This window comes from Balaenoptera musculus, chromosome 16, assembly GCF_009873245.2.
Source record: "Balaenoptera musculus isolate JJ_BM4_2016_0621 chromosome 16, mBalMus1.pri.v3, whole genome shotgun sequence".
NCBI lineage: Eukaryota > Metazoa > Chordata > Mammalia > Artiodactyla > Balaenopteridae > Balaenoptera > Balaenoptera musculus.
The window spans coordinates 17,899,584-17,919,380 of NC_045800.1; the positions used below are offsets into that span (position 1 = coordinate 17,899,584).

At 41.9% G+C, this 19,797-nt stretch overlaps 1 protein-coding gene across 3 annotated transcripts in view; it reads right to left on the reverse strand.

Annotated features, from left to right (window-relative positions):
• Positions 1 to 1,055: 1,055 nt before the first annotated feature.
• Positions 1,056 to 19,797, reverse strand: part of ACSL5 (acyl-CoA synthetase long chain family member 5) — a 44,495-nt gene continuing 25,753 nt past the window's right edge. For 2 of the 3 annotated variants that reach the window (XM_036829675.1, XM_036829676.1), the window contains exons 4-22: positions 18,251 to 18,315; positions 18,030 to 18,131; positions 16,314 to 16,413; positions 14,813 to 14,991; positions 14,003 to 14,035; positions 13,863 to 13,914; positions 12,990 to 13,063; positions 12,588 to 12,665; positions 11,352 to 11,486; positions 10,113 to 10,247; positions 9,490 to 9,585; positions 6,646 to 6,718; positions 6,296 to 6,384; positions 5,896 to 6,012; positions 4,250 to 4,393; positions 3,523 to 3,624; positions 2,974 to 3,045; positions 2,438 to 2,584; positions 1,057 to 1,699 (exon numbers count right to left, since the gene is read on the reverse strand). In XM_036829675.1, coding sequence (XP_036685570.1) covers positions 2,444 to 2,584; positions 2,974 to 3,045; positions 3,523 to 3,624; positions 4,250 to 4,393; positions 5,896 to 6,012; positions 6,296 to 6,384; positions 6,646 to 6,718; positions 9,490 to 9,585; positions 10,113 to 10,247; positions 11,352 to 11,486; positions 12,588 to 12,665; positions 12,990 to 13,063; positions 13,863 to 13,914; positions 14,003 to 14,035; positions 14,813 to 14,991; positions 16,314 to 16,413; positions 18,030 to 18,131; positions 18,251 to 18,315 — 1,787 coding nt within the window. In that variant the 3' untranslated portion in view covers positions 1,057 to 1,699; positions 2,438 to 2,443. Of the gene's footprint in view, positions 1,700 to 2,437; positions 2,585 to 2,973; positions 3,046 to 3,522; positions 3,625 to 4,249; positions 4,394 to 5,895; positions 6,013 to 6,295; positions 6,385 to 6,645; positions 6,719 to 9,489; positions 9,586 to 10,112; positions 10,248 to 11,351; positions 11,487 to 12,587; positions 12,666 to 12,989; positions 13,064 to 13,862; positions 13,915 to 14,002; positions 14,036 to 14,812; positions 14,992 to 16,313; positions 16,414 to 18,029; positions 18,132 to 18,250; positions 18,316 to 19,797 lie in introns of all 3 variants that reach the window. The other variant, XM_036829677.1, reaches the window with a different exon arrangement.

Below are 19,797 nucleotides of genomic sequence, written 5' to 3' on the forward strand. Positions count from 1 at the left end.
CTGTTTTGTTTATGGTTTCCTTTGCTATGCAAAAGCTTCTAAGTGTAATTAGGTCCCACTTGTTTATTTTTGCTTTTCTTTCCATTACTCTAGGAGATGGATCCAAAAAGATATTGCTGTGATTTATGTCAAAGAGTGTTCTGCCTATGTTTTCCTCTAGGAGTTTTATAGTATCCAGTCCCACATTTAGGTCTTTAATCCATTTTGAGTTTAATTTTGTATATGGTGTTTGAGAATGTTCTAATTTCATTCTTTTACATGTAGCTGTTCAGTTTTCCCAGCTCCAGTTATTGAAGAGACTGTCTTTTCTCCATTGTATATTCTTTCCTCCTTTGTCATAGATTAATTGACCATAAGCACATGAGTTTATTTCTGGGCTTTCTATCCTGTTCCATTGATCTATGTGTCTGTTTTTCTGGCAGTACCATGCTATTTTGATTACTGTAGCTTTGTAGTATACAAAGCTATTTTTTGGGCTCTTCTAAACACATGAGTAGAATTATAGTAGTCACCTATTCCAGTAGTAATTCTTTCCAAGGCAGGGAACTTGAGCTTTGGGGGTCTGGCTTATAACAGTTAACAATAAGGGAAGGGCACTTGGGGATTCATCAATGAATGAAGCACAACTCTGCCAGATTCCAGTGAGGGGTAGGGAGGTGGACGGACAGTAAAATATATGTCAGATGGAGTCATGTATTATGAAGAAAGCAGGTGGGACAGTTTGATGGAGGTGACATTTAAAGCGGATGAGGGGACAGATCACATGTCTCTGGGAGTATCTGCATTTTAGGCAGAACAACAGGCTGGAATGTGGCTGGCATGTTTGAGGACAGGAAGGCAGCCAGCGTGGTGCAGTTGGAATGAGTGAAGGGGGCATGCGAGAGGAGGTCAGGGAGACAGCGGGAGTTAGTTAGACATGGAGGGAAGTTAATTCCTGCCTGCCCTTCTGTTTCAAATATCCAAGAATAGACATTTCCTCAGCTCTTCTGGGCGCAGGGTCTAGAAAGACCATCCAGGAACATTCTCCTTGATTCCGGTGAGAGACCAGAAAGGAATACTGTTCAAGACTACTTGGATGATAAAGGAGAAAGAACATGAATTGTGCTCAGTTGGAGTTAGGGTTCGACTGGTATTTATTTTATTATTCACATCTGTGGGATAAGAAGGCCTGGTCTTCAACATAGCTATCAAACCTGGTGGCATTCTAGAATCACCTGGGGACCTTTTAAAAATCCTGATGCCCAGGCTGTACCCCTGACCATGTTAATCAGAATCCGTTAAGTGTCACGCAGGCCTCAATATCTTTTTAAACTCCCAGGTAATTCTAGTGTGTAGCCAAGTTTGAGAGCCACTCGCTTACGTGATTGATTGTTAAGGGGTCCTTGTCTGAGGCTGGTTCTCATTACAGTCTGTGGGGAAACACACACCACAGCTTAAGCTATCTGCAGTGGTTTATTCTGAATGCTTAACATTTACAAGTGGAAGCAGCACGTGTTGAAGGGGTGTAAGGTACAGGAGGAACTGAGTCGGGAGGAAAGATCAGTCAGTTCCTTCCCAGAAGGTAAGCCTCTTGTGCAGGCTTCATGCTTGCCCATAGGTCTTCATTCCCAGTTCAGGAGGTTGTTACTTCGTTTACTGGAAAAGTGCACTTGACATGAGTTTCAGCTCCTTCCCCCACAGCTTCCAGCTCAGCAGCAAACTGTTGGGAAGAGGTTCAGTTACCAGGTATACTGCAGAAAACACTTTTAGAACATACTTTTTGGACAAAATGTCATAGGCCCAGTTTTAAATTCTCCCAAGTCAGAGAAACTACAGGGTTTAGGAAATGCTCAGTGATCAAACTTTTCCCTTCTGGACACAAACCTCAGTGGACACAGAAGTACAAAGAAGAAATTTGTCTCACAGATATGATTAATTAATATTGTGATAGCTTAAAACTCAACTTAATTTTAGTGGTTTTGTGGAATGGTTAGAAAACATGAATTATAAACAGCTTTTCAGAACTTAAATTTCTCTTAATTTGAACATTGGAAGGCCTAAATGTTGAGACTGCCAACAATTTAGGTTTACTAGAAAACACGGAAGAATTCCCAGAGGGTCACTTTGGCCCTTGAACTAGTTATAAAGGTTGGAGATCACAAGGAAGGAAAAAAGATATAAATGGACCTTGAAGAAAGGTATCTTGATAGAAGTAGCCCTAAATGTCAGCAACATTTAAGATGGGAAGGACAAGAGTTATTTAGTTCAAGGCTAAGCTTCCCATGGTAAGTTCTCTCACTTAATATTTTTAAAAAAGCCCTGAAACTATGGTTTTATAATTTAGTAGGTAGCTACAACAACAGACAGGAGGAAAGACAAAAAAATGAACGTAAGGTTAGTTTTTAATCCATATTCCCACAAGGCAGGCTACCTCTGAGCCCCTCGTAGCCATAAGTACCTTAACCTACTCCTGGATTTTCTCATACAGACTGTTGATTTGAGTCCGAAAGTATTTGGCAAGCTCTCCCCTCTTTGCTTTCATGGTTGGTGTCAAGAGCCCATTTTCAATGGAAAATGGCTCTGGATGAATATAGATGCGTTTGACCTGGAAGAGAAGATGCACACATACACACGTGTTTAATAGTGATGTGGACTGTTCCGCAGAGCCCTCTAAATGCTATGTGAAGAACCTTAAAGAATATTTCCCCTTATAAAAGTGGCGTTGATGAAGTGGGAGGGTAAAGAGAAGAGTAACACATGCCCATTCTCACACACTAATAATTTGGGAAAGACATGAGTGGAGAAGGAGGAGGAATAATGAACAGCATGAAGGGACTGTACAGGTAAATGCAAAGGTCAGTGTCATTAATGGTCTAATAGTACCTCTAAAATCAGTTCCTTGGAAACTGTACTTTTAAATTTTAAACCCCATTATAAATGCGAACTTTAAAACTTTATGACATGAGAGACCAGGATAACATGAGTAGTACATACCTGTTCAAAGGATTTAAGGCCACCTTCTGTCCCAGTTTGCTGCAAGTCTAGTAAAATGGCTTCCTTTATAACCTAGGAATATAAAACATAGCTCAGAGCATGGCTGTTGAAAAAGAGCCTGAAGGAAAGGCTGAGCATGAACCAGTTCAAAATGCCTACTAAGCTCATCAGGATAAAAGCAGGGTATGGGGGTATGTGCAAGCATATGTGATACCTAAATGTTGCTCAAAGAAAAAAAGTCATGGGGAGAAAAAACAAATCTAAATGGTAGCAGGGGTTTTCTCTGGACGCCATTATCTAATACCCCATTTTCCAGTTATTTTTTTCCACAATGCACATGCTACTATAAAAAGAATAGGGATTTTGGTGGTTGTTTTTAAACTCCTCATCCTCTCTTCCAGTCTAATAAAACCAGTCAATCCACACCCAGCAAGGGTCCGTTCTTCCAGTGAGGAGGCTCTAGGAAGCTGTGGGTGCCCAAGCTGGGGAGGCCTCCCCCTCCCACGACGGGCCCATGGGTGGGCATAGGCTTTTCTGAGTGAGACTTACTTGGTTTCGGCACAGTTCTTCAAAAGAGCCCTTCACCCCAAGTTTGGCTGCAAATGAGGGAAGCACATCTGGGTCAGGAACCACCACTCCCACTAGGAATGACTGGAAAGGAAACAGGCATGTGAACTAGCGCAGCACTGCCCCCCAGTGGGGAAAGAAAGCAGCGTTACCTCAGAATGCATGATTGTTCCCAAGCCCTGGAATTCAGTGCCGGCGTCCTACAGTTTTCTCACCATATATTTCAAACCCTCATGGAACTCTGATCCCATTTTCCCACTCAACATCTCTACAAAAATGTTCTATTCAAACATGAATAGAAGTGGTGCTCAACATTAAGCTTAAAGCATCTCTGGCCTGTCCATATCAACCCTCCCCCACTCCCGAGAAGCTAAGTTTAAGTGCAGTATATATAAGACAGTTTGTGCCAGAAGAACTCCTATTGTAGTGGAAACGAAGTGCACCATGGGGCTCTTCTACTGAATGGCTACCCTTTAGTATAACTGTTTTAACAGTTCTACTGACTGGTTACAGAGTCTATCATAGTTTCAAAGAATTTTTTTTTTTCATTTATAGTGCCTTATTTGAGGTTTGGAGTGTGGCTTCATTTCTTTAGTTTTATGAGCTCAGATCTTCTCATCCTAAATCTACCTATACAGATTTCCTTTAGCTATGGAAGTTGGCATGGTCTGTGCCTGAAACTGACTGTTGTTAAGACAATATATATTACCCATAAGCTTTCCCCATGTACAAAAATTTGCGACACCAGGCTACTCCTGATGTAGATATCTTCTATCTTCTCTGGAGCAATGTATTCTCCTTGGGCCAGCTTGAAAATGTTCTTTTTTCGGTCGATGACCTTCAGAGTTCCATTCTACAGGAGACAGAGATAACAGCATCAGTGTTTCTGAGCCCTGTTGAGTGATGTCAGTGAAGAGAGAGGTGAAGTCAGAGGTCATCTTCCTTCTTTAAACTTGACCTCTCCATTGACCTTTGGGCAATCTTTCATTTCTCTTTCTTGGCTTTGGGGAAAGGGGAGGAAGGCAGCGTTCTTCAAAACCTGTCTATACTGCGTGTGTCTTTGAAGAGTCAGTGGGCAGTCTTGGAAAAAGTCCCCTGGACCCACTAGCATTGTGTAAATGCTTGCCTCATCCAATGAAGAAATTTTGCAGCTCTGAATTTCCAACAACTTAATTTCCAATTACTCCTTTTCCAGAACTCTTAGGAATAGGGAAGGTGTTATCTTTTATTAAGACTTTTGAATTAGCTCTCCCCCTCCTTGGCTCCCTTTTCTGTATCCCTCCTGTTAGATCCGGGAGCAGGCTATACAGCTCTACTGTGCCACTGCTAATCATGCAAGTCAGTAATTGCGCTTGTTAGGACAGAAGCGGGGCTGGGGAGGGCTCTCTGAGCAGCCACCAGAGGTCATTTGCAGCTTCATTTCTCTGGGCTAATTGGTCTGAGGCGCTTAGGTTTTTAGGGATTTGAATTATAGAATTGGGACAAGTGGCAAATACAGTCCACGTGATCACACCCTGAACAGCGCAGCAGACTGAACCAACCTTGGAACTATTAACAAGGCCGACTCAAGAAATTAGCCATCAATTCAGCCTAACACACATTATCTGAAAGTGATTAATAAGGCTCAGCCCTTTACAACTCCAGTGGGAGGACACATCTGTTGCCTACATTGTAGGCTCATTAGAACTGAGAACTCTCGTTATACAGAAACAGATCTGTTAGCAAAATACCGCTAGACCCAAATCTATGAAATACATCATTAGGGCCAGTGTTCTTAGAGATCTGTTGTCGAACATTCCTTGAATATCACTTAAATCTTGAGAATACTGAGCAAGAAGGGGGTTTTAAATCTGGTTACATTCCTGCTCCCCCAGCACATGGTAGACAAAACCTTCCAGAGAGGAAAGCTCTTGGAATATCCTCCACAGGGGTTTAAGGCTCCATCATTACCATGCCTTAATTTCCTCTCTTAGGAAAACAAGGGGGGGTTGACAGAGACTACTTACTGCCGATTGTTTGTCAGCAAGCTATGCTTTTAAAAAGTCTCAGTGTCTTCCACCAAGAGAGGCTGTGAAGGTCACTGAGGGGCAAAAACTAGCCTCTGCATACACCTTGTTTAGAAATCCTGCATCCTTGTTTTGATATGTCTCCATATATAAGTGGAAAGAAACTTATCCCTTTGAAACTCATAAAAGGCAAACACTATAGGCCCATGGAGTTAACACAATTTCTTCCTCAATAAAAGTAAAAATCACAACAACAACAACAACAAAATAGACTACTACACTCCTTCTTTGGAAAAGTCACCTAATTTTCCTCTGTAGGGACTCCCAGAAGTTTTGAAGCAACACCCACCGGGAGCCAGCGACCAATGTCTCCTGTGTGAAGCCAGCCATCCTTGTCCAAGGCTTCCTCTGTCTTCTCAGGGTCCTTCAGGTATCCCTTGAATACATTGGTGCCCTTGATGCAGATCTGCACATAAGATGGTACATGGTGGTGACAGTAGCAAAGGCTGCTACAAAACACCTACTTTCCTACCACCTTGAATCATTTGATGCTTTCCACTAATGTATGAAGAGCACCAGATTTTAATCCCCATTGTGGGGACGGGAAAGTTAGGCTCAGAGACACTGAATTCCTTGCTAAAATTCTCAATAGAATCAAACTCAAACCTGCTCACAATTGTGTGCTTTTTCTGATGCAAACATCCCCACTATGATTGTCTGAAAATGACTGCCCGGCACAGCCTACCCACCTGTCCTTCATTGTTCACTGCAAAGTAGTTCATATCAGCCACATCTTCCAGCTTCACATGATTGCAAGCGATGGGGACTCCAACGTGGCCTAGAACACACCACACTGAATCAGCCAGGATACCGTGAAATGGTGATAATTCCAGCCATATTTCAGAGAGATTTATGGATTGATTCTAAAAGAATAAAACTGAAAAGTCATCTGGCACCAGTGCTGGAGAGCCTGGACCAAAGCTTAGGTTTGGCATCTGCCACATTCATCCATAGCACTGAGGTTATCTGAACCTCCTAGTTCATCTAGAACTCCTTCTCCCAACCAGTGCACCTCCTGCCCAGTTGACAAAGAACCTACCTGATTTCCAATCCCCAGGTGATGTAATTGTACAGCCAGCAGTGCATTCTGTTTGACCATAAGCTTCAAATACCTGCGCAAACCAAAGAAGGGCTTTGAGACTTACTCAAGATAAAGCAGGAGCCGGCCGTGCCCTATGGCAAGACATGAGGAAAGCAAGGTCTCTGAGAGTTGGAGGACACTTAGTGTCCTAATACCTTGAATTTATGCCTGAGCTGCTAAGTCTTTACAACTGTGGATTCACTCAAAAACCAAAAGGGTTCAGAAAAAGACCAAAGTATGGAAACATACTATACTTTGGGAAATGTGGCATTTCAAGCTGATGGGAAAAAGCGAGTTACGCATTGAGTGATGGGCAACCCAATGGCAATCAGACTTGAACCAAGGCAATGGAGTGCTACTGAAGGAGCTGAAGAAAGTGAGTAGCATTTTTTAAGGGAAATAGCTATGGTATGGAACAGGGGTTGGCAAACTTTTTGTATATAGAACCAGATAGTGAATATTTTTGACTTTGTGAGCCACTTGGTCTCTATTTCAATGACTTAACTCTGCCAATGTAGCACCAAAGCAGCAGTAGATGATATGTAAATAAGTGGGTATGATGTGTTCCACTGAAATTTTACTTATAAATACAGGCAACGGGCCAGGTTTGGCCTGTGCTGCAGTTTGCCCACTCCTGGTATAAAGGATAATCTTGACTGGAGAGGGGATGTGGGGAAATAAGTGCGTGGGCTGCATTAGGGCTATGGCCTGTCGTAGGCAGAGCTGGTGGAGGAGAGGAAGGCATTTCTGGGAGGGGTGTGGCAATAGGACCTTCTGACCTATTGGTTTTAGGAGCTGAGGGAAAGGAAGGTATTAAGTTTGGCCAAGAGGATGCTAGTTTGAAAGACCAGAGGAACTCTGACCTAGGCATCAATTCAGAACCTTTCTTTTTTTAACATCTTTATTGGAGTATAATTGCTTTACAATGTTGTGTTAGTTTCTGCTGTATAACAAAGTGAATCAGCTATACGTATACATATATCCCCATATCCCCTCCCTCTTGCATCTCCCTCCCACCCTCCCTATCCCACCCCTCTAGGTGGTCACACAGCACCGAGCTGATCTCCCTGTGCAATGCGGCTCCTTCCCACTAGCTATCTATTTTACATTTGGTAGTGTATATATGTCCATGCGACTCTCTCACTTCGTCCCAGCTTACCCTTCCCCCTCCCCGTGTCCTCAAGTCCTTTCTCTACGTCTGTGTCTTTATTCCTGTCCTTCCCCTAGGTTCATCAGAACCTTTTTTTTTTTTTTTTTTTAGATTCCATATACATGTGTTAGCATACAGCATTTGTTTATTTGTTTTTCTCTTTTAGGCCGTTGTTTCATTCATGTTGTGCATGTTGGCCAAATGAATGAACTACTTAGCCATTTGGGGAAAAAAAAATATGAGACTATATCTGTACTCAAGCCCATTTACTAAATTCCAGGTGGAGCAGAGACTTAATTGGAAAAAAGTAAAACCATAAGGCTACCAGAAAATCTGGACGAAAACAGTTTTATGCAATATTGAGGGTTAGGAGGCCTGTCTAAACAATTATAAAGCCACATAGAAAAGGTGACTGACTACATACACATTTGAAACTTTTATATAGCAATACACAGTGCAAAAAGGTGAGACTAGGAAAAATATTTCTAACACAACAAAGATTGATTTTATGACCATACGAAGAACTCCTAGGGAGCAAGGTGAAAGAGAACCAAATTATCCTTTGCCCATTTTTCTGTAAGGAAGTAAGTGAGTAATTCATGAAAGAAATACAAGTGCCTGTAAGCAGTAGAAAAGATGTTTAGTGTTAATAAAAGAAACAAAGTTGCAATAAGATTTTTCATGTATCTGGTTGGCTAAGATTTAAATGACTGAAAAAGCACTAGCAAAAATATGGGGATAACAGGACTTGTGCATTATTTGCAGTATGCATAAAAAAGATTCTGGCTCCATCCAGAATCTCCTTCTGGAGGGAAGTGTGATAATCTACATTAACATGTAAAAAACCCATATACTTTGACTCAATAATCCCCACTTGTAAGGATTTATCCTAAATTGATAATTGCATAAATATACACAAGTATCCTTATCACTTGATTATAATAACAAAAAAAAAGTGGTAAACAACTCTAGTGTCCATCAGTAGGAGACTACTTATTTGGGTACGTTCAATAAACTATTACAAAACCATTAAAATGATGTTTCTTTGACAAGAAGCAATGTTAATGGGGCACTGTTTAATAAGTATTTTAGAACACTGATGCTGTTTTTTAAAGGTTATACTCCATTTATAGTTATTATAAAATATTGGATATATTCCCCGTGTTGTACAATATATCCTTGTAGCTTACTTTATACCTAATAGTTTGTACCTCTTATTCCCCTACTCCTATATTGCCCCTCCCCCTTTCCCCACTGGTAACCACTAGTTTGTTCTCTATATCTGTGAGTCTGCTTCTTTTTTTGTTATATTGACTAGTTTGTTGTATTTTTTCAGATTCCACATGTAAGTGATAATACACAGTATTTGTGTTTCTCTGTCTGATTTATTTCACTTAGCATAATGCCCTCCAAGTCCATTCATGTTGCTGCATATGGTAAAATTTTGTTAATACTGATGCCATTTTGTGTAAACGTCTCTGTACACAGGTGCATTAAGAGGTGACTGGAAGGACACTTTCTCTTGATTTTGAGATTTTGGCTGACTTTCTCTTTGGTACTTTTCGTTTGTGTTTTCATTTTTATTTAAATAGTAAGCTTTATTTGTGCAAAAGTGAAATAAGCTATCATCAAAAAAAAGGTGCTTGGCTTACCGGACATCCCATTGCTGCCCGGAGGAACGTCAAGACGGGAGAGGAGATGGGGGCAGCTCCGGTGACCATGAGACGAACCTTCCCGCCCAGGCTTTCCTGTTTAATAGACACAAAAGACGTGCTGAAGACTATTCCCTTTGCTTCAGTTTCCTGTGTTGCAAAATGGGTAGAACAGCCTACCTACCCGGTGTTGTCATGAGAATTAAACTCGTTAATTTACAAAGCACTTAGAATAGGGTCCAACATTGTAGAAAAGAACTTAAAATGTTAGCTATTACTGTCACCACCATCCATAGCTGGGACCAGACCTGCAATTTTTTTTTTTTTATTATTTCCTTAGATAATTTGTATTCTTGGGCCCTTCAAATTACCTACAACCTCAACAGACCACCTAAGAGAATGAGAGTGCTAGAGCCTAAGAAAAATCCACTTTCTGCTTTTTGACTAAATCCCTTTAGTGGCAAAGTTGTCCAAGAGAGATCTCAAAAGGTGAGTGAACACAGAAAGTGCAAAAGGCTCTCCAGTTAAAGAGATGCTTGACCATCAAAGGAAAAGCAAAGTGTGCTGAGTCAGTGGGCAGCCCAGATACTTACCTGGCTCCATCCAGAATCTACCCAACGTACCTGGATCTTTCCAAAGATGAGCTTGTCCCAGAAACTGTTGCGTCTGATGATACCCTTTTTCACTTCACTGAATTTACTGGCAACAGCCAAGTTCAACAAGAACTTCTTCAAGGGTGTCTTGGCTTCATTTTGTACCTGCAGAGTGACAGCGCCTCTTAGTTGGAAACCTACTGGAGATACTCACCAAGGCCATTCATCAGTGAGCAAGAGATAGTGCCTCCTAGCTTCATAAGAAAGAGGCTCTTATTCATGCACTGGTGTGCTGAATAATGATGAGCCCACACTAAGAAAGAAGTGAACTTAGTACATACACACAGAGCTCCAGCTCCTCCAAGTTCCTTGTCCTTAGCAAACAACCTTGACAACTCAGATAGCATGTCCTCAAAAAGTAGTCAGCATCTATCTACAGTAAAGTTACCTGGGAGTACTGATTAAACAGCTGATTGGGTACCACTGTTAGGACTTTTGATTCAGTGTCATATGTATTTATGTAGTATCATAACGTTACAAAGAAAACATCCCACTGGCCATTTTTGAAGATCGCTGGGGTACCAGTTCACTATTTTAAAGACTGATAAAGGAAAAAATCAAATAATCTTCATGCCTTTATGGAAGAATCTCAGCTAATGAAGGCAAGAGTAATGCTTGGATTAGAAAAATCACCATTTTGCCAACCTTAATGAAAAATAGAGCAGTGATCAATGACAGCTAAAACTGTTATGTGGCAGTGGGATTCTGGCCCGACTCCTTATTAGATCTGACCCTGGACAAGTTATTTAACCTCCAAGGTTCAGTCTCCTCATCTGTAAGTTAGGAATTATAAGTGTTGGCATGATTTCCTGGGCTTTTGTAGAAATTAAATGATGGAACGCATATGAAATATTTACCATGGGGCCTGGCACCTCAGCAAGAAGCACACTAAACCAGTAGGTGTTATGAAATCAGAGTAACAATTTCCCAGTAAGTCAGCTGAATTTTGAGGGGCTCCCCAACTCTCTGAATTAATCTCTTTCTCCAGGTCACATCCAAGTAATCTCATCCAGAGGAAAGGGAGTTTCATCTGTTATGGTTTTTCATGGCTGCACTTGTAAGTGTGGCTATAAGTGGATGCTGGTAGGGGTTGCGTGTAGAAGTGGAGCACGTTTCTTAGTAACATAGAGTTCCTAAGAGCTTTAGTCAGGCCTAAGCCCCAGACAGCTCCTGCAGCTCAGGGCCAGCCCAAGAGAAGCAAGGTAGTACCTTATCATAGACCCTGTTAAGGAGTCGGGGAACCGCGGGAAAGACTGTGGGCTTCAGGGTCTTCATGTCATCAGGCAGCAGCCGAATATCTCCTTGGAAGAATCCAACTCTAGCTCCACAAGAGTACACAACAGCCTAAAAACAAAACCAAAGAGCAGAGCTCAGAGCCAAAGGACCACTTTGGGTGGGGTCTGTATGGAACAGAATTGAGGATGTCCATGGGCACTTTTCTCTGAACAGGACGCCCGACCCCTGAAATTTCATGTACCAAGAACTCTGAGACCCTACCCCCTAAGCAAGATGGAAACTCACGTCTGCTGAGGTGGCGGGACAGGTAAGACAGATTGTGAGACTGAAGGCCCAGACCTACTCTGCCCACAGCTCTGGGTGAGGGTCTAAGGCATCATCCTTTGTAAGAGACCATTCGTTATGTAGCACTAAGAAAAAACACTGCCACTCAAACTAGAACACGCCTACAATTGTAAGACCATCTCAGTTTCAGAAATGGTAAAATGTGAAAAAATATGCTTATTAGAATTGGTATTTTATTAATCAGATATCAACACTTTAGCCCAAGGAACTGAATCTTCCATTTTGGCATTTCATGCATCAACAGATAAGCTGGTTGAAGAGGTATTTAAGCAGGGATCAGAGAGAGGATTTTCCAACCCTAATGACACCTGTGTTTTTGCTTTCGGTTCTCAAATCAGCCTCAGAGTAGCCTAAAAGCTTGGCGTCCACTCACAGAAGGCCAGCTCTCCCCCAATTGCTGCACAATCCTCAACAGCTCCACCTTAAACGCTCTGGACACCTTACCTGGATCAAAGCCTCCTTCTCCACCCCTCTGTGGGGAACTCCTTTTCTCTAACCCTAGGTCTTTTAAAAAATTCTAACCCAAATAAAAGAAAAAAGAAAAAACAATCCCTCGTATCCCTGCTCAGAATTGAGGGTAGATAGTAAGCTCCAGGCTATGAGCTCCCTGGACTTGCAGGCCCCCTGTGTGAAGGCAGGAGGAAGCATTTGCTCCGTGGGACACACACACACTCAACAGAGGAAGGCTCTGCGGCAGGTTAGGGGCGATGCCAAGATTAGGACTCAGCCATGCCAACTCCCTGCCCATGTCCTTCACATTAGAGAAAGGATTGTAAATGTTGCAGAGCTGCCTTTGGAATAAACGTGGGACTAGCAAGTCAGGACCCTCTTTTCACATACCTGCTAGGAATATAGGATCCTTACCTGTACAACCCTCTCAAACATATGAGCCAAGGGGAGGTAGGATATGGTCACGTCCTCAGAACTGGGCTCAAAAGTATACTATAGATCAGGAAATGGAAAGGAGACAACATTGGATTAATGCCAACTTTCTCTTCCAAAGAAGATTTAAACACTTCTTCTTTCTAGGACCGCTGCATACAGTTGTACAGGTGTGCACTGTGCAACTCTAAGGGGTGCCCTAACTGCACTGAGTGCAGAGATCTGCAGTGACCCTAGAAGAGCAAAACTCTAGACAAAGATGCACCAGTATTTGTCCACACTCAGGCCTTCAACCTGTTTCTTCCCCCTCTGCCTCCTCTAACTTTAAAATCTTATGACAGATTCCCATTTTAACGAGGGCCTCCTTTTCAATTGACCACTGACCTCCACACATTTGAGAAAAGCAGCAGCATTTGAAACGATATTTTCATGGGTTAACATGGCTCCTTTGGGGTCACCTGTAGGAAACAAGAGGTGGAAAGATCTGTTAAATGGCTAATAGGTAGCCTTTGGCATTGAAATGAGAAGCTACATTAGATTGGTTCTGTTCCAGGGAGCCGAGAGCTTCTCCTGTCACTGTGTTTTTTATGAACGGTGTATGACTCTGCTTATGAATGATTGATGCCTCCACAGATTCTACTTCTGACAGCAGCGTTAGCCTTGTGCTACCACACAGGGCATAGCCACAGTCACAGACAGCAACGCAGTCAAAAAGAAAATCCCAAGTAACCCGCCCCCCTCCCCATGCTGTTTTCATGTTGAAGACTTCAGATCTAACAACAGTACCTAGCCATCACTTTATAAACGGGGCACAGTGGAATGGACATAACTTCTAGATCATTGTGGATCACGTTAAAATTTATTGAGTTCTAATAGCTAGGTAACTACATACAGGGGAGAAAGAGGACACAGAGTGATCTGTGTAGAACTACCACTGGGCTATCTTGATTGAGTGAAACCACTCCAGTGATGTCAACTTGAGAGAGTCTGGGCTGGGGGAGAAAGTTGACTTTCTGATGCCAACTTTAAGAGCCCTGAATTCCATAGCATGTAAACACCTCCCACTGTGTTCAGTGAAATTTATTTGCTTATGCATAGGTTTTTCTATGCAGGCATCTGTACTCAGAAGTCTTAGATTATAAGCCCCTATGGATAGGGCTCATTGTAGGGTATTTTTACCAGCCCACTAGTGGTCAGTGGCTCAAGCCATGTTTTTGGCTGACCAGGGGCCTCTGGGGCAACTTCCTGGGCACTGACCTGTGGTCCCACTGGTGAAGCAAATGATGCTCAGATCTTCTGGTGCAGGAGGCTGGAGGGGAAAGCACAAGGGCTTAGTCTACCGTGAGCTTTGAAAGTTGAATATGGAAACACTCAAATTTGGGCAGAAGAAAACTTACCATGGGTTTTTTGAAGTTCTCTTTGCCTAAATTCTGCATGAGCAGGAAACCAAGAAAGAAAGACATTAGTTGAGTTGGGAAGACTTAGGACAAATACAGCCCTCCCTTTCCCTTTTGCTTGAGAACACCTCTGTGTGAATACAACCAAAATTCCAACCTGGATCAGGCCCAGAAAGCAACATTCAGGTACAATGGAAGCCTTGGGGTAGAGTATAAGTTTTCTCTAGAATATCAACTCAAGAGGGCAGATCCCAAATGTCCAAACTTCCCATCAGACTCCTATGGTTCAGTCTTCTAGGACCATTGCTAAATCGTTTTGAATAAAATGAACAGTTAACATTTCAAGGCTTCCTACACTTTATATTACTGTCCTGAGCACTTTATATTCTCTCATATAACTCTTTACAACTCCTCTGTGAGATAAGAGCTATTTCATCCTCATTTTACAGAGGGGGAAAGGAAGATGTGGAGCAACTGGCCCAAGGTCACCTAACTAATGGATGTGGAGCTGGAACGTGAACCTAGGAAGCCTCGCTCCAGGACCATATCTTTAACTGCCACCTAGCCTCTGCATTTATAAATCCTCTACTTGGAAGTCTGTGCACACTGGCCACAGACCTTCCTCACCCACTGGCATGGTTTCTGAGTTGTCTTGGGGAAATGATTCCCAAAGCTTCACAGCATGAGTGTAATTTACTCTTCTCCTTCCACCCCGGAGAACAACAGCTTGCTCCCTTGTGTAGAAGTCCTGCAAGTTGCCCACAGCATCAGACCCGCCTTCCAGCTGTGAGCTGACTTTCAGAGCCATACCTCAGCATCAAACAGGGATAAGATCTCAACTCCACATTTCTCCCCTCTCTTCTTCAGGTCGTCCTCAAAGGGATCCATGAGGATGATCAATTTCAGGCCCGGGGTGAGGCCTTTTTCCACATTCCCAATCAGGACCAATGCCTTTTGGGGCGTATCACAGATCACCGTGGTGATATCAGCTGAAAGCAGAAATAGGGCCGGGGGTTACCCTCCTGCTTTGCTGTGTACCCGATTGTCTTGCAAAGAGGAAGAGATTCTTGAAAATTTCAAAGCTACTGGGTCCCCAAAGGAGATTATGTCTGTCAATCAGATTTATAACGTATAAAATCTGAAACATTCCACTGATAATAAATAAGCTTAATTGAAACAGAAGCACTTAATTTCCTTGCATGTGCTCAACAGTTTATGTTTCTAGAGGAGCCACAAAATTCATTCTGCTTAAGAATACAGACAACGTGTATGAATCACGTAGATGTGGTCCTGCCAATGTATTTTACCTAGGGGAGACGCGAGGAGGGATTAGAAGGGAAAGGAGGAGGCAAGTGGGATTTTAGCAGACAAGCATTTTATGATTTGTAATGTTAGCATTTGCTTTGATACTTGTTTACACAAATAGAAACCTTCTGATTATGTCTATAGTTCAAATGGATCTACTCACTTAATCTACTAGTTCTGGGACAGAAAGTAACATCTAGTATATGCCTTATTTGCCCATTGAACTTGAACTTGTTTCTCTAACAGTGGTAATTTGGTCCACAGACTCAGCATGGACATTGGTACATGCTGGTGAGCTATACTGACTTCGACTTATAAGAATAGGAAATTAAACTAGTAGTTTCATAGTGATACAATCAATTAAATAAGTTATTCACTAACTCTGTGGCCTTTCATCCAGGGTGGCCAGCAAAAATAGTCTTATTGCTAAACTATATTGTCATACAACACTACCTTGAAGCATTTCATTGAACCTTCTATCTGATTATATCCCTGTCTCATGGGCTTTTTGTAACTTCCCTCTAAATTATATCATAGGTACTACAGGACAAGAGAGACTTGAGCATTTTTCTGGTCACAGCATTCTAAGTCTGCTAACAAAAGCAGATAATGAGGAATTACTCAGCATCAAGAAAGAATCAAGTTAAAATGTAATAGCAACAGGAATAAAGATGCAGACGTAGAGAATGGACTTGAGGACATGGGGAGGGGGAAGGATAAGCTGGGACGAAGCGAGAGAGTAGCATTGACATATATACACTACCAAATGTAAAATAGATAGCTAGTGGGAAGCAGCCGCATAGCACAGGGAGATCAGCTCGGTGCTGTGTGACCACCTAGAGGGGTGGGATAGGGAGGGTGGGAGGGAGACACAAGAGGGAGGAGATATGGGGATATATGTATACATATAGCTGATTCACTTTGTTATACAGCAGAAAATAACACCATTGTAAAGCAATTATACTCCAATAAAGATGTTAAAAAAAATGTAATAGCAAAGTTTTACCCTTGTTGACAATGTATATGATGGCATCTTCTCCCAAGGTGTCATACAGGGGGACAGCTACCATGGAGTACGTGTAACAAGCAAACTCAGAGATGACCCACTGTATGGAGAGAAGTTCAAATAAGGAATAGCTTATGCTTTGAAAAGGAGATGTACTAATTCAGTCATTTAGTCAACAAATGCTTATTTGGTGGCTCTGTGATAAAAAAAAAATCACCATTTTTGTGATGCCCTAGGGACTGCCACTGCTGATGCTATAAAATATAATTAAATAAAGAAGATAAGATAGGTGCAGAGACAACTATAAAACAAAGGGAGAGTGTAATAAGTTCTATCCATAAGTGTTATGGAAAGCATTAGGGAGTCTTAAGGAGGTAGAGTCACACTCAGGGGTGGGGTAGGCTATCTGGGACTGCTTTGGGAAAAGTGATGGAAATTGGGCAGGGCTTTGAAAGACAGGTAGGATTTGGTTATGGAGATGGAGGCAGAGAAGGTATTCAAGGAAGAAGGAAGTGAATGAACAAATATAGGACCGCATGACATCACTAAGTACACATCAGAAAGCATAAAAAGTGACAGGAAATGAATTGGAAAGGTGGGCCAGAATCTGCTAATGGTGGGCCTTGAATGTCAGTCTAGGCATTATGAACTGAATTGTGTTCCCCCTAAAATTCATGTTGAAGCCCTAACCCCACTGCAATTGTTTTTGTAGATAGCGCCTTTAAGGAGGTAACTAAGGTTAAATGAGGTCATAAGGATGGGGCCCTGATCCAATATAACTGTTGTCCTTATAAGAAGAGAAAGAAACACAGGGGATGGCAGAGAAAAGGTCATGTGAGGACACAGGAAGAAGGCAGCCGTCTGCAAGCCAAGAAGAGAGGCCTCAGGAGAAACCAAACCTGCTGACACCTTGATCTTGAACTTCCAAGCTCCAGGACTGTGAGAAAATTAATTTCTGTTGTTTAAGTCACCAGTCTGTGGTATTTTGTTATGGCAGCCCTAGTAGATTAAGATACTAGGTTTGGTGTTAAGTTCCTGAACTAGAGTCAAGGATATCTCTTCTTACTGAGGCTGGGTGTAATGAAGATGAAGTATGTAGATGCACCTAAAAGTGCAGCCGGGGCCCTCTTGGATTCTTAGTTAAGCAACTGGCTCAGGTGAGCACGTGTCATCCAACTCTTCTGAAACATACAAAGGCTTTCTCTGAGGATATTGGGTCTAATGACTTAACTTGAACTTGAAGATAAGCTTAATTCCAATCATCTTAATGTCTAAAATCTGTTTTCAAACCACTGTGGAAAGATGGCTACAGCTGGTCTCAGTAGCAATGGATGCCTTGGTTGCTAGTTCACATACAATGTGCAAGTTCCCATTCTAGTACAAACTCATCCCTTTCCACATCATCCTCAAGCTCTTACTTGCCAGTCCTTCAAAGCTTCCTTATCTTCTTCATACAACAGACTGACTTAAAATGACACATAATGGGAGACATGTAAGAGAAGTCCAGTCACCTAGCAAATAGCACTAGACATTCAACCAGGATTAAAGAGGTCCTGCACTGTAACTTTTAAGTACAACAATAATTAAAGAATCTGAGATCTTGAAACAGCTTTGATAAGTCATCAGCAAGTGTCAGAGTGCTGGATTTGGGGTAGGGTTTAAAGTCTTCAGACTTAGCCCTGACTCATTGCCTTGAGTTAATTTCAACATGGTTACCTCTGGCCTATTCTGAGCAAAGATGCCAACAAAGTGTTCTTGTGATGACTTATATCCTTTATGCAAGAGACAGGAGCCCAGGTACTCTGCTCGATCAGACACCTACAAGTGAGAGAGGTAAAGAGAGAGAAAAAAAAGCAGTCAAGACCCAAAAGAGATCATATTAGCTCAAGACACCACACAAGCAAAAGAATTTATCCAAAATCATGGGCCTGACTTACCTGTTTGTAGGACAGCCATCTGTAGGGCTGGTTTGGTTTTCTATATCCCAAGCAAGGCCCATTGTCTAAAAACATAACATTAAATGAAAATCAGCTCCAGTTGCAAATTCTTTGGACCAGAGAAGGTTAAAGGAGGTTAGGAAGAGACAAGACACAAAGGATAAATTCAGTAAAGACGCGAGCTTCTCTTATGTGCCAAGGAAATTCAAACGCAGTAAGTACTCAGTTCTCAAAGGCAGAGGGAGCCTTGCAAACTACATTTGAAACACTTGGGAAATGCTACAAAACAAGGGTGGTTCCATGTTGGAATGTGTGACCTCCACGGTAACAGGCATTTGGGGAAAGCCATGAGTATGGACTAGCCCACATGACGTGAACAAACAAAAGCCCACAAGTAAACACTAATAGACTATATCGGATAATCTTGGATTGAGCTTCCCTACAATGAGAGAAATATATGTTCATAACAATTTAGAAAAAAATCAGAATACAAGTCATCAATAATCTCATCACATAAACACCATTATTAAGGCTGATATTTTCTTTCATACTTCCTTTGATAGTTCTACAGGGTTATATTCATTCCACATGTATATTTTGGTATCCTGCTTCCTTCCCCCGTTTGATATAAATATTCCCCTGTTATTATTTCTTCTCTGTAAAGATTTCAATGGCCTTATTATGGCCAAGTAATGAAGGGTTCTACTGTATAGCTGAATTTATCTCATTATGGGCATTGAGATTGTTTCCAAGATTGACACCTCAATCTTGGTAATGGTAATGGTATGATGCATATTTTCCAATTGATCATTTCAAAGTTAGAAAATTTTCTTAGAATACAGTATTTTAAATGAAATAACTGGGTTGGGAAGGGTGGCAGTGGCTGAGAGTGAGGGTGGTTGGTCAGACGGCTCAGGTTTTTGATACCTGGCACCACAATGCTTGATGAAGCAGCTGTGACAATTTGCTTTTCTCCAACCAGCAATATATCAAGTCATAGACACTACATAGTCTCTTTTTAATATGTCTTCTGGTTAAATAGGTTTTAAAAGTTATTGCTTTAGGGACTTCCCTGGAGGTGCAGTGGTAAAGAATCTGTTCTGCAATGCAGGGGATGTGGGTTCGATCCCTGGTCAGGGAACTAAGATCCCACATGCCATGGGGCAACTAAGCCCGTGTGCCACAACTAGAGAGCCCATGCACCCTGGAGCCCGTGCACCGCAACTAGAGACGAGAAAACCCGCACAACTAGAGAGACACCCACATGCCACAACGAAAAGAGCCCGTGGGCCACAACTAAGACCCGAAGCAGCCAAAAATAAATAAATAAATAAATAGATAAATAATTTTTAGAAAGTTATTGCTTTAGTCTAGGTTTCTTCAACAGCTATTAAAGTGGGACCTTTTCCCTCATTTGTTAAGTTTTATCTGGTAATGTACTTTGCCCATTTGTATGAGCGTGTCTTCTGAGATACTGAGACTCATAAAGAACTGCAAGAACACACACACATACGAGTACATACAGGAGCACACATGTACACACACTT